The sequence below is a fragment of the Saimiri boliviensis genome, chromosome 2 (assembly GCF_048565385.1).
Source record: "Saimiri boliviensis isolate mSaiBol1 chromosome 2, mSaiBol1.pri, whole genome shotgun sequence".
Taxonomy (NCBI): Eukaryota; Metazoa; Chordata; class Mammalia; order Primates; family Cebidae; genus Saimiri; species Saimiri boliviensis.
Genome location: NC_133450.1, coordinates 75,228,484 through 75,242,779, shown reverse-complemented (window position 1 = coordinate 75,242,779; position 14,296 = coordinate 75,228,484). Strand labels below are relative to the sequence as shown.

The window sequence follows — 14,296 nt, the reverse complement described above, 5'->3', positions numbered from 1 at the left end:
TGAATACAGGGAGACAGGATGGGGAGATAGGGATGGAGATGGATTACAAAAGAAAGAAAGTAGCTCCTGCTTTCAGGGAGATTACACTCTCATTTTATACTCAGCTGTTGCCTTATTACTAAACAGTAGGATGAAAAGAATAGTTAAATGGGATGGCAATGGATTTAATGGCAAATATTTACCTATTTGTAAATAAGTTTCATTTTTCAGTTTTTCAATGACATTCAGTAGAGATAGTCATATTGACTATATAACACAAGTAAAGTGGTGTTTGGAAAGTTAATCCATTCATCTGATTTCCTTTAGAAAACTAATTCCAAGGTGTGCATTTTATCCATGACCACATACAATTATGATTCAATGAACTAGATAACGTTAAATCTCTCAGGTAACAGTTACAGTTGAGGTAGGATTAAAAAATACTGCAGAGATTCTACTCTGACCATGTTCTCTATGGATCTGTTGCTCTTGGATTTTGGAGTCAAGGGAAGAAAGAGGGAGAAAATGTCGAGGGAGAAGGATAAGGGGAGGAGAGGAGCACTCAGAAGTTTGAGCCCGCCGGGTTGTAGAATTAGATACAGATGTGGAGGACTTTTTCTCTCCCAATCACTGAAGCTATGGTGAGAGTAAATCAATGCCACATTTACAGTGATATCTTGGTTAGCCACACTAATTGAGTTAAGCAACAATGGAAAATGCCAAAAGGATTTTTATTTGAATTTGAAGTATATCATGTGACTTTTTTTCTACAGCAGACACAGGGTCCTAATTATACTTAACCCAGGCTATTACTAAATTAGCTTGAATTACCTGCATCTACAGGTAATACAATGAATTGGAACACAGGCAAGTGGCTGAGGCATAAATTGACAGACTGGGAAATAATTTCCTCTGATTTAACTTTTGCCACAGACAGATCATATGTGCACAAACAGGAGTTAATTGGGCTTAATCACAGGAAGGGTTAAATGCTGAATTTGTAAGCATTTCTTCAAAGAGTATGAATGTTGCTGTCCCACTCCCACAGAAAACAAAATTAAAGTACTTTAATTCACAATAGCATGTGTGTTTGACCACAGGTACCCTGACATTGGCCTGGTCTTTCTAATCAACTTGAGTGTTTCTGCCCCAGACATAAAAATGTCCTTGGGGTGAGGCAGTAGAGCTCTAGTGGGGAACCAGACATACGTTTTGCTAATGAAGGCCCATCCTTCTCAAAGCACTTTTGGTGGAATCGGGCCTTTAAGAATACAGTTTCTTCACTGACTATTTCTCCCTCAAACTCTTGGCCTCTGCCTTTTCTCCTGTGATCTGGTTCTCTGGTGTGAATAGGAGCAGATGACCAATAGCACCCAGCTTGCTGACAACCCACAGGAGGTATGCCTATAAAATGCCATGGGTCACTGAGTTTTCACTGTAAGGATGACACTATTGGAAAGGATGGATGATTTGTATGTGAAATGAGAAATGCTTCAGAGTAGGTACTGACCAGCCTCTTTAGTGTTCCAGGCACCTGCCTGAGTTTCTTGGGGTAAAAATCATTTCCAGCATGCTTTTAGTGTGATCTGGGTGCAAGGCCAAGTCATTTGTCTTCTGTAGGCTCTCAACACACTGTCCTCCCAATGTCTTCACGTGGAATCTTCTCAGAAGCGTAACGAGAATGGATTTCATCATCACCATGGCGATGTACTTTCCTGCACAGGCACGGGGCCCAAAACCAAATGGCTGAAAGTACCTATAAGGAACCTGTGGAAATGATCAGACAGTTAGCCAGAATATTAAAGGCTAGAGTCATTCAATCTCTGTTGGATTCATTCTGAAAATATTGGTCGTTCAGAACACTCTGTTTTGGGATATCAGCCACAATGTCCCCTGCCCCCTCAGATGAACAACTGGAACTCAAATAAGCCCCTTCTCTGTCCTGTTTGATTCATCCCTTGTGATCCAACACAGGCAGACCTAACCTCAAAGAGTCCCCAGTTTGGCCTTTCATGTGCTGGTATAGAGCAATGCAAATAATCTCATTACAGCCAGTTTTAGAATAATCAGGTAGTTCTGTGGAATAGACACAGATTTACTATTGTTTTACAAGTCACTCAGGCAAAGATCATTTTTATGTGGTACCAAATAAGAGATGAAAGCAAGCAAAGATGTAGATTCCTGGCCTACTCAGTGCTAATCATCGAACTATTTTTAGTTATGTAGAAAATTAATGAGGACCACATCTGTCTTGTCCACATCTGGACTTACTGCCTGGCATATAGTAGATGTTCAATAAATTTTTGTTGACCAGTTGACTGATTTACATGGCATTATCTGGATTGCCTATGTAGAAACAAGATTAATTAGCATACTGAATTAATTAGCATCATGTTTCTACACCATATGCAAATTGAAAAAAGGCACTTAGGAAACTGCTTATTTAATTCAGATTGAAAAACATATTGCCTAAACTTTGACATAATGAAAGTGGAATATCTAGTACACATCAATCATAGAAAAAGAAAAACTGACTCTCTTCTAATTAGTAAGACCTGTTTAGAATGGGACCTGCTATTCATGGGGCCATTTGATAAACCAAAGGCACTTTGCAAAAACCAAATCTTTTGGTCTCATTTGATTTCCATCTGAAGCAGTAATGGACTTTCCTCAGATGGTGCTATAGCTGAATATGATGACATGATGACAAAGTTTAAATGGAAAAGTAGGTTGGTTGAGTTAAACAAAAATCACCTAATTTTAAGCAAATTAAGGGCCTGGTTTTTTCACCTATTTTGTGGCCACTATGCAGATACTTCTTAGAGCTGGAGACCCAGAATCCTTGGCTTGAGGATGAGTACGGGAGCCCTGCTCCAAGCTAGGGGACTTATGTGCTCCTGGTGAGGTGGCAGAGGGGAACAAGTAAGAAAAATGAAACGTTTATGGTGCAAACACAGAGAACCAGAGAGGATTTAACGCTGACATTTTCAAGAGTGGCACGCTCAGTTTTAAGGAAGGGCTCTTACATTCTTTGCAAAATTTTCAAGTGTAAATTCATTGGGTTTGGGGAAAAACTCGAGTCTATGCATCCTTCCAATATTCAGGATAATGTTTGTCCCCTTTTTCACTGGGTAGCCATCGATTACATCATCTTCTAAGGCTTTGCGCATGACCAAGTCCACAACAGGCTGGTACCGCATACTCTCATAAATGAAGTTTTCCACCACTTTTAATTTTTGTATGTCATCAATCTTTATGTCTCTCTCACCTTTGAAAACAGAAAAAAGGGATAAAGAAGGTAATGTTAGTTTCCACCTGTGATTGGCATTAAAGCTCCTACTTTTTCCATGGAACAGTTTGCTCTTGGTTAAAAAAAAAATGATGGCTCTAATTCTAATGCACACCAGCAACCAGAGCCAAATATGTTATGCTTGGTCCATAGAATGTTTTATAAAAATTCAGATAGGAAGCCAATTCCCTTGAAAACTGGAAGATTTTATAGAAAAGCCTGAATATCCAGAAAACTTGGTGACGCTGAACTTACATTCCCACATAGCAATAAACGGGCTGATGCTGAGTGGCCAATTATCTGTTTAGAGGGGGCGTACGTCCTGCAGTTCCGTCTAGAACACACCCAATCTGCTTCAAGCATTCATCTTATCTGCCTGCTTTCTGAAACCTTTGAGTTTTTGTTCCCTGCTCTAAATTATAGGGAACATTCATTTCCTCTCTTCACTTGTGAGCAAACTGGCACCACAGCCATCCCAGAGATGATGCACAGGCTGCTGCGGAGTCAAAGTCAGATGGCAGATTTGATCCATTTCAATGAAACATTCTCCTCTGATTACCTGTGCAGTCATCTGCTCATACATGTCACTGATCGTTCACCCGCCTCTCATCAAGAAGATCTTCTGCAGTAGAGTGACAAGGACATTCTTCTCCCCCACAACAAAATAGGTGCCTCAGATCAGCCCTGGGTGAGGTGGTGATTGGCCTGACACTGGTCAAAGGGGCTCAGATTACTCCCAGACATGACAAAGCTTCAGAGATGCCACTTTTGCAGAATCAAAAATAGCCCAGGGTCCTGAGGCAGCCCTGTCTCCTGTACAACCAAGCCACTGAGGAAAGGTCTAGTTTGGTCAGAGTACTCTCATGGCCCTTCCCCTTGGCACACTCAAGGGTAATGGGGTCTGTATATCTGGGGTGGGGAAGTAGGAAGGAAGATGATGGAGAAGGTGACCAAAGGTGCTCACTAGGAAGTAGTTACAGAGCCTGTGTGTAGCACACAGGAGGGAGCATGGATGTTTGCAGATGGCTCTGCTGCTTTTCCATCTTTGCAGAGGCTTTTTGAAGTGTCGGGGAACAGCAACTTGTACACGCACATTTCACCTCTCAAATAAATGTATTCAATGTGTATTAAAGGCTTATAAACTCCCTCCTTCTCTCTCTCTCTATTGAGCTTGTTTTCTTTTTCTCACCAGCCCATGAGCACATGAATGCAGCGATGGTGTTGGCTTGTTCAAGGCTATAGCCCTGCACCTGGCACAGAACCTGAGAACCTGATAGGAGGCACTTGAGAAAACATTCTGAAATTTGGAGTCCAGATGTTATTCTGGCTCATTGCTATCTACCTAGCCAGGAATCTTTCCACCTGTGTGAGGCATCTGCAGATTCCTTCTCTCACATATTTAACCCTTTGATGAAATTTCACCTTATGTTTAACCATTTCAAGCAGCACTCCAATGGTTGGAAAAAGATGAGGCCCTTCTACAAGCAAATAACTTGTTTTGCAGGGACTGTGCAAAGAGAGGGAAATCTTCATTCTGTGATACCTCTTCACACCTGTAAGAAATATGTTCCTAAAAGATTACTCATGTGAAGGAAATATCAAATGAGGAATTCTGCTTTCTCCCAAAAAGCAAGTTTGATTTCTTTCAAAGGTGGCATTGTTTCTGTAGAAGAGTGGAGCAGGATGAAACTGAAGCTGAGGCAGCACAATGAAGAGGTAGAATTGGGGAAGACCTGAGTGTGGTCCTGGGAGCTCCCCTGCAGAGGAGGAGAGGGCAGGGGAAAGGAAGGGGCCAGCATTACTGCATTGGAGTGGAGAAGGAAATGTTATCCCTCCCCTGTCTTTGCTGTCATCCTCGCCTCTTTCTTCTGCCACAGACTGGAAGTTCATTTGTGAATGGGCTGCTTGAAGCCCAGAAACACTGCTATAAATGATAGATGATCATTTCCCTGGGAGATGCAGAAGTCTTGTAACTGACAGGGTAGGCAGAACATTGTATATGATCCCATGTTTTTGTAAAATAGACAAATCCAATCATAAGTATGTGTTTGTGGGCACATAGAAAAAGATCTTAACAAACACACAGCAAACTATTAACAGTGGTTGCCATTGGAGAGTGGGGATGAGGCTAGAGAGGAGAGTAGAAGGGACTGTGGGGAATGTCTCTTACTGCTTTGCACGTCACTCTGTGGTTTAAATTCCTTCCAATGAGCATGTATTATTTTTATGATTAAAAATACGGAAAGAACTATCTTTTCAGTCTATCTGGTATAATCAACTGTGACAGAATGTCTTGCTATATTGTTTGGAGTAGATTATTTAAAAAAATTTGTGTTTGATATTAGATTCTTAGGGCACAAGAAAAACCATTCAGAAGAAATGGTTTTTTAAGCTGTATTATTTATTTGATAAATTCTTACCAACAACAGTCTGGATTTCCTTCATTATTGCCTCTTCCACATTAGGGTGCTTTGCAATCAGGAATAGCATGAAGAACAGAGAGACAGACATGGTGTCAGGAGCTGCAATCAGCATTTCCAACATGCACTGGTTCACATTCTCTCTTGTCAGGTCACCACGTTTCTGAACAATTGGAAGATGGGAAAAATTTGGAAAAATGGATCAGAGTTTCAAAAATGAGGGGAGGTGACAACGATCAACAGTCTCAGCAAAATGAAGTAATAAAAACCACATGTCTCTGTGATTGAGCGTGGACATTCTACATGACAATCTTCAGCTGAAAGATGTACAATGAGGCTGATTGTCTATGTATATAGTGTCTTCGGGCTCCCCCACCTTGTTTTCATATTTTATACTGTGACACAGAGGAGTCACAATCTTAGCAGTCAGTCTTACTAGAATGTTTCAATCTTAAAGGTCTGACTGAAAGATCTAATGTGTGGGTTTTTTGGATTGGGATTACAAAACTTCTAGAGAAAGTATTTAAAAGCAGAAATACGCAACAGTTACAAAAGGTAATCTTTACACACTTCTACACAGCTATAACATATGTGGCATGGGAATTATGGTTAGTTCAGGTCAATACCTCGGCTAAAATCAACTCAGTGGCAAAGTCTATATGTTCTTCCAGTTTCTCTTCTGTGGAAATCCTGCGTCTTTTTTCTGCCATCAGAACTTCTATGGCATCTTTCAAATCCTTGCTGGAAAAAAAGTCAAAATATAGTCTGTTTGTACTCAGTTTAGACATCTAGCGAAACAGATTTATTTGCCACGTGTTTAGGTAAAACGATCTGCTTTAATTGAATTCATTGGTGCTTATGAGTAAGTGAATTACTGTTTTATTTCTTCATAAATACCCTTAAATTATGTAGACCTTATACTTCATGTTAAGGTGCCAGTTAGCCAAGAGTTCTGTTTAGGATACTGGTAGCAAAATCAAGGCTGTGACTTCTAGCTAAGGGTTAAAAACTGATACCAAAAGGGTAAATCTAACAATGTTTTTCAATTTCTGATTTGGTGGGCACAAAGTTTAAATTAAGAAATGAAAACAAACCCGTGAATGCTGTCATATGCTCTTCAGTTTGCCACGGTTACCTTAATTTCCTTGTCTTACATTCCCATAGCCTGCTTTTTTTTTCTTTTCTTTTTTTTTTTTTTTCCCGAAATTGAGACAAAGTCTCAATGTATTGCCCAGGCTAGAGTGCAGTGTCATGATCTCAGCTCACGGCAGCGTCTGCCTCCTGGGTTCAAGGTATTCTCCTGCCTCATCCTCCTGAGTAGCTGGGATTACAGGTGCCCGCCGCCACACACAGCTCATTTTTTGTATTTTTAGTAAAGACAGGGTTTCACCACATTGATCGAGTTGGTCTCAAACTCCTGACCTCAGGTGATCCGCCTGCCTCAGCCTCCCAAAGTGCTGGGATTACAGGCATGAGTCACTGCTCCCGGCCCTCATAGCCTGCTTTTATTTGCCTAGCCCTAAAGACTGTGGAGTTTGAGATTCCTGTTCTAAACAGTAAACTCCAGTGACTAGGTATTTTTCTTGATATTTGTTCTCATGCCTCATTAGTTTCTGCCACATTATACACACTAAGTAAATATATGTTGAATGAATAACTAGCTGCATAAAAATTTATATGCATCTTGGCAGTGTGTTGAAATAATACCTGGATGGGGTGGGGTCAGGTCCCAGTTCAGGTTGTTCTCTTTCTATGTAAGCTACTTTAAATCTCTAGGCCCTACATCCTTTTAAAGTGAAGGGACCAGACTAGATGAAAAATAAGGTCACCTTGAATCTAAATTCAATTTTTCTTGTCTCTGTCCTTCAGTGTATGTGTTCATTCTCAGCGTTTTATTCACTCATCCCAGGGAACAATGTTCTGTACTATGTTAAATGTACAATAATCTTTCAAATTCTAAGTGACATGTTCACCTATACACTGAAATACCCTACTGATGCATGCATTCATCAAATGTTTGCTGAGCATCTCCTATATACAAAAAACAGATATTCATTCAGTTGGGCCGTGGTGCCCTCTTCCTAGTAGGCTGAGAATGGTCATAGCATTCCTATCTGAGCACTAGCCCCAAATGGTCTAGGAGGTGTTGGAATGCCTCTAGCCTCTAAATTCATAGAAAGTTCCTTGATGAAACTGCAGAAACCTCAGAGAAACCCTTATACAGACTCACACAATAAGTTTCTATGGGTCCATTGCCCAAGGCCAAGGCTAAACTAATGACTAAGAGCTATATAATGAACTCTTCAGACCACTACCACTGCCACCAACTCTGATTACAGTAAAGAGATGCATCTTTTATCTATTTTTTTTTTCAAGTCACAATAAGCTCTGGTGGAAATGAAATGTGTAAAGAACCAAGTGTCTAAAACATTCACCTAGTACTCATCAACCACGAGAGAATAAACAAAACAATATCAAGTTGGCTTCTTCTCTAGAAACTAATATTAATGCATTTCAAAATCCACAAGTAGAATAAAGTTACATCTTCAGACAAGCTTGGGTTCATTTAGAGATGGAGAACTTGAGATGGTTAGGAACATCTGAGGAAGATATGAACACAGGGAAGGGAGAAACTAACATATTTCGTGCCTATTATATGCCATGCTGTTTGCTAATTGCCTTACTTACATGATCTCATTAACTTATGCCCCCACTCTAGAAGAAAGGTTATATCTTATTTTGAATAACTTCGCAAGGCCATTAGAAACAGGATACAAAGTATGGCTTTCTGCTTCTAGATTCCATAGGCTCTTTACTGGTGGTTAGAGGTAGCAGTGTTTACTGACTGGCTACTTGTACTCTACAAACCCATTGATTAGTCTGTAGGCCACTGGGCATTTGTCTAGTTTTCTGCTGGATGATTCTAAGACCAAAACAAAGCCATTTAATGACAATTTCAGGACCCTCAAAACACAAGATACATAATTTTAAAAACCCACACACTTTTTAATGAAGTTAACTATATTCATTATGAAAAAATTCTATTGAGACTATTGTCAGTTCTTACAAGTTGAATTATGTTAAATTCATTCAAAAATAACACAACTATAAATGGATTCTGTGGTTCCAGTTTTTCAGATGTGCAAAGAGAATTTTGACAGATATTAATGACAGGATCAGTCAACCCCTCTCTTCAACTCAAAATACACTGGCGTGTACTAGTTCCCAAGCTGAAGCTCCCAGACCACATTCTCAGCCCCCTTGCTGAGAAGCTGCCCCGCCAAAGGCTTTTACTCTCTGGTCTGGCCAAATGCAGCCAAACTGCTGTAAAAAGTGTTTCATCGGAAACTTAACCAACAGCTCCCTTGTGGGCTCTAGAGAGCAGAAAAGTTACCAATGACATGAAGAAAAACAGCGAAGACTCAAGGGTAAAAAACCAATCCAATTGTACTCATAAATCTTCCAAAGTTGTATTACTTACACAGACTTCTCATACTTTTTGTATAGCCAAGAAATCTTAAAGAAGATGTCTGGTTTGATGAGGAGAGCTTGCCATGCATCAAAATAACCTTGGATTTTAAACACGATGGCACTTTCTGTAGGAAAAAAACCACACACACAAGAAAGCAGTTGAGCAAAATGTGAGCCTAAGAGGGGTGCTCTGTGCAGAAAACATTCCCTATAGATTGTCCTAACAGGCTAAGTTTCTAAGCTAAGCAAGGTTCCATCTTCAGTAGGGGCTTTAGCCACGTGAATACTACAGGACAAATCAAGCTCTGATTTTTTCTCCTTGCCATCCATGTTGGCAATGAGTCGCCAGTTTTCAAGTTTGTGTTTTCAAGTTTTCAGCCTAGAATCTCACATATCCTCCTTGGGCTGTGCTTCCAACTCGCTCCTGTTTCTCTGGACAAATGGAACTAGTAACTATGGCTGATATGGCCATCACTCTGGTAACTGAGAGGGCAAAAAGCAGAGCCTGGTAGGTGGCTAATAACCACATTTTAATGTCATTTGGTGTCAGGTAAGCAGAGCCATGAAGTGGACAGTTTACCTGGAGTACACACTTAATAGCTTCTAATCGTGTTCTCATGGTGCTTTGTTCACTTTTCCCTATAGCACTCATCACATAGCTTTCATAGTTATTTAAACTCAGTCCAGAGTGTAGAATTCATCTTGTGTTCTTCAATGTCTTGTCCTAAGCCTCCTGTACAATCAGCTCTCAATAAATGATCTTTAATTAAATTGAATACTAGAGGAAAGAAAACCCTTGCTTTTTCAAATTATACCAGCTAATATACAGAACAGATATTTATTTTCAACTGCTGAATACTAGTCATCGTGCTAGGCGCTTTGTGAAAGAGATTTTTAATTTAATCTTTACAATCTTGCCATGGCCATTGTGGTGTCATCCTTTTGCAGTTGAAGAAATTGTAATTCATAGAAATTCAGAAGCTTGCCCAAAACCACACAGCCAGTGTGGCTGACGGGCAGGCCCTGAGGCTGGAGCTGGTTCTGTCTGACCTCAGGACCATGTCCTTTTCTCTTTCTTGCACTGGGTCCCTTAGGCAAATTGAGAGTTCACCATGGACCCCTGTGAAAAGGGATTATGTAACTGTGGGTTGCACAGGTTTGCTGGCATCACAGTCTGGATCCAAAAATGAATGGAGAGATTTACAATTCCTTTTACATGATCCTTCCTAATGAGCAAAGCTAGAGGGGGACCAGGGAGCCTGGACTTGTAAAATATATGCGTCTCACTTTAGAAGTGATGTCTGTAGGAACAGGCGTCCCTGCCTGAAAAGAGATCAGGTGAGATAGTTTGACTAAAAATTCTTCAAGTGATTGAGGGCTCCCATCCAAATGGCCGTCAGATGAAGTTTCTACAGCTCTTGTATGGAGTAGTTGGAGTATGAGAGATGAGTCAATAGGGAGGGCTTATAGCTTGTCTATGTGTCCAAGTGTGGTATACCAGGTAGCATGTGTTCCAGGTCAGTTGGTTGGGGCAAATGTTAAAACTATGCATTGTTCCTCTGCCTCAAGTGTCCTTCCCTCGTATCTACCTGTGGCTTGTGGCCTCAACAAATTTGAGCTATGGCCAAACGTCTTCTCTGCAGAGGCCTTTCCTGACCACCTCACCATGACATCCATGCCCATGCCCACTGTCGCTCTCCTTCACACTTCCTATCCTCTTGCCCTGCTTCATTTTTCCTTCAAGGCACTTAACATTGCCTAATATGTTATTAGATTTTTTTTCTGTACACATCTCCCACTGGAATGTGAATCCCTTGAAGGCAAGAACTTTATCTGTCTAGTTGACTATTATGTCCCCAGAACCTAGAACAGTGCCTGGCATAAAATAGGCAATAAATAAACATTTGATAAATGAATGTATGAATCAACGAACACTGGTGTAAGCTAATTCAGGAAAAGTCACATTGAGTTGTACACACTTAATGTCAACAGAAGAATGGAATTAATCCTAGTGATTACTTTTTTATTGATATGTAATAGATATACATATTTAGAGGTACATGTAATATTTTTATACATTTGTATAATGTGTAATAACCAAATCAGAGTAATGAGGATATTCATCACCTTAAACATTTATCTTTTCTTTATGCTAAGAACATTCAAATTATTCTCTACTAGTGTTTGGTTATACATAGATTATTGTTTATTTTCTTCACTACACTGATTTATCTAACACTAGATCTTGTTTCTTCTATCTACCTATATTTTTGTACCCATGAATCAACTTCTCTTCATCTCTTCTCTCCCTACTACCCTTCCTGCCCTCTGGCAACCACCAAACTACTCAAATGATTGTTTGCTTTTTGGTGATGGTAGAGTAGCATGCACATTTTTAAAAAATCAGTAGAGTGATTTGGGGGATTTATAGGTTTTTAGGGGATAGTCACTATTAGGGTTACAAAATGTATGAAGTCACAATACGAGTTATGGATTTAGGAATCTTGTTTAATAAATTCTACTCCTCTTGAGGCAATATAAGGCCAATGCTTATGAATAAGAAGTAAAAAAAACTCTATTACCATTCTATTATTATAGTAAGCATTATGTCAACTATATAAATATTTAGTGGTAAATAATGTTCTAAAAGATACCTGAATGGGCTTTTGAATTTTTCTTTGTGTACGCATATTAGTAACCTTATGCACAGATTACTGAAATGGAGACTAAAACATTCTTTAAGAGTAGTACATAATATAAATGACTCTAAGAAAAAAACAAAAAAGATATATTAGAAAGAATGCCAATTTTTTAATTCCTATACTTTCCAGGTAAACTACTACAAGTCAGAATCTGTCAGAATCCCTTATAGATGAGTACAAAATCAGAATAGTGAATTCATTTTACAGAGTTAGTGTGTGGATAAAGGTCACAATGGCAATGAAAAATGTAACCCATAGAAAACAGTGTAAAACAATTAGGTATAAGTCCATTCCATTCCTGTCAGGTATTTGATCATTAGGTTAAAAAGTTATCAAAGAATTCAAGAACTTTTGCACAATGGCACAACTTTTCAAGAACTAGCTGAAATTCTGGCAGTTGCAAATTGGTTTAATCCTGCCAAAATAAAATCAAATTCTATGAGTGTGACATGAGCATGCACATGTTTTGATATTCATTTCTATATCATAGTGGGGAAAGTAGCCTTTTGAGTGAGACCTCTTGTTAAGGTTATAAATAATAAATGGCAAACATGTATATACAGCAATTTTTAATACTGTTTGGCACACACATTAGATACTATGTTAACGGCAGCTAATATCATAATTTCCATCAGCATCAGTGTCACTAGCAGTATTGACATTTTTATTTTATAGGCACAATGTTTTCATGTTTGGTAGCTTTGAGGGAGGAGCGTGTATATATGTGTATGTATGTATATGTATATATGTATGTATATATCATGCTCAAAACAACAGTTGGAAATGGTTAAATATATCAAGTTGATTAGTAATAGGATATAGTAATAACTAAATGGACTAATCACATTTGTTAAGTTTCAACTGTGGGTAGAACTCTATTTCCTAGAGCAATGAGGAGAGATACAAAAGAAATAGATGCTGGCTCCTACTTTAGGGAAATTTATATTTTATGCGTGAACAAAGCAGAAACACCAGGGAAGAAAACCCAGGAGCACTTAGAAATGTTTAAACAAGAGCAATGTAGAAAATGACATATGATTCCTTTGGTCTGCTATCTCTCCTAGCCCCTTGTTCAATAAAGGACAGAAGGTCCAGATGCAAGAGTGAAAATTTCAGTACCGTCCAAAGGGATCCTCAAGAAGAGCATGTTAGAGGTGTCCAGCATGACGCACCGCAGGAGGGTCAACACATCGACGAAGCCTGACTCATTGGTCACCTCCTCCAACCTGTCCAGGTGCGTGTTGAGGGATTCAGCACAGACTGTGACCATGCGAACAAGGCCAGGGCCTGACAGAGCTGCAAGGTACACATCAGAGAATCAGGCATCATGAACTCCAGGGCACACACACATCAGGCCATTTTGGCTTTTTATGTTGGACCTTAATTGTTCACAATTTTTAATTTAATAATTGGGTAGAAATTTTCATAATCTTTTCTTATGATTTTGTGTGGTCTCTTAATTTTCCGTAAGCATGTATCCTATGGTTAAGAATGATGAGTTGAAGGAAAGTAGGGATAAGTGTTAATTTAAACAAACTATTAAAAATTAAACTTTTCTTCATGCTCTACCCAGTTATTTATGAGATTGCAAATACATTTCATACTTGTGGTCATAAATCACAAATCAGTAATATTTCATATTTATTGCATACATTTCCCTCTAAAGATGATTTGGATTTGCCTAGGGTCATATTTATTTTGTGTTTCAACAGGTGGCAGGATATTACTGCAAAACTGGTCAAATTGGATCCTATTTGATCTAAGGTGCTTCCTGTTTAAGTGTAAAAGACTAGTCCTATAAATCCCCCAAAGTACCCTTCTCTGAGTTTTGATTTCTCTTCGAACTACTTCCAGGTTTATTCTACTCAACCAGTGGCATGGCAGCTAAGCAATTCCTTGCTTGCTTACCGGTCTTCGCTCACTGAACAGAGGGCTCTCTAAGGACAGTGAAAGCAGCTCATTAGCATTGCACTTCAAGCTAATGGTCCATGGGGCCCTCATACATATTATTTCCATAGAGGAATGAATGAATGAATGAAAACAGAATAAACTGGTTTTGATCTCACTCTTGCCCTGTTCCTGATCATCTGAGCAGTGGCTTGTGGGTCCTGATGGTAGGTGGCCTACACAGAAGGGTTTAACCCTTAAAGTGCCCCTTTCTCTCTATGTCTTAAGTTTCTTTAAGCTTCTTTTAGGAGTAATCTCTTTTTTTTTTTTAAGTCTTTTATTATTCAGATTTGCTATTAACGTCAGTCTTTGAAATGGGATGAAAAATGCTGGGAAATTTTGTAGATGTCACTCCAGAAGAAGACTATCCTCTCTCTCTCTCTCTCTCTCTCTCTCTCACACACACACACACACACACACACACACACACACACACACACAACCCCCATGCCTAAAGGTATACTTTGCAAATAAGAAAGGAAGCCTGA

The 14,296-nt window shown here is 39.3% G+C and overlaps 1 protein-coding gene and 1 long non-coding RNA gene across 3 annotated transcripts in view; one reads left to right on the top strand and one right to left on the bottom strand.

Annotated features, from left to right (window-relative positions):
- Positions 1-204: 204 nt before the first annotated feature.
- Positions 205-14,296, bottom strand: part of CYP19A1 (cytochrome P450 family 19 subfamily A member 1) — an 88,130-nt gene continuing 74,038 nt past the window's right edge. For both annotated transcript variants that reach the window (XM_074393603.1, XM_003928853.3), the window contains exons 5-10: positions 12,981-13,157; positions 9,170-9,284; positions 6,315-6,429; positions 5,689-5,851; positions 3,006-3,247; positions 205-1,746 (exon numbers count right to left, since the gene is read on the bottom strand). In XM_074393603.1, coding sequence (XP_074249704.1) covers positions 1,498-1,746; positions 3,006-3,247; positions 5,689-5,851; positions 6,315-6,429; positions 9,170-9,284; positions 12,981-13,157 — 1,061 coding nt within the window. In that variant the 3' untranslated portion in view covers positions 205-1,497. The remainder of the gene's footprint in view (positions 1,747-3,005; positions 3,248-5,688; positions 5,852-6,314; positions 6,430-9,169; positions 9,285-12,980; positions 13,158-14,296) is intronic.
- The window catches only part of LOC141583595 (uncharacterized), a 48,865-nt gene continuing 47,497 nt past the window's right edge, over positions 12,929-14,296 (top strand). The window contains exon 1 of the long non-coding RNA XR_012516259.1: positions 12,929-13,095. This is a non-coding gene — a long non-coding RNA (uncharacterized LOC141583595). The remainder of the gene's footprint in view (positions 13,096-14,296) is intronic.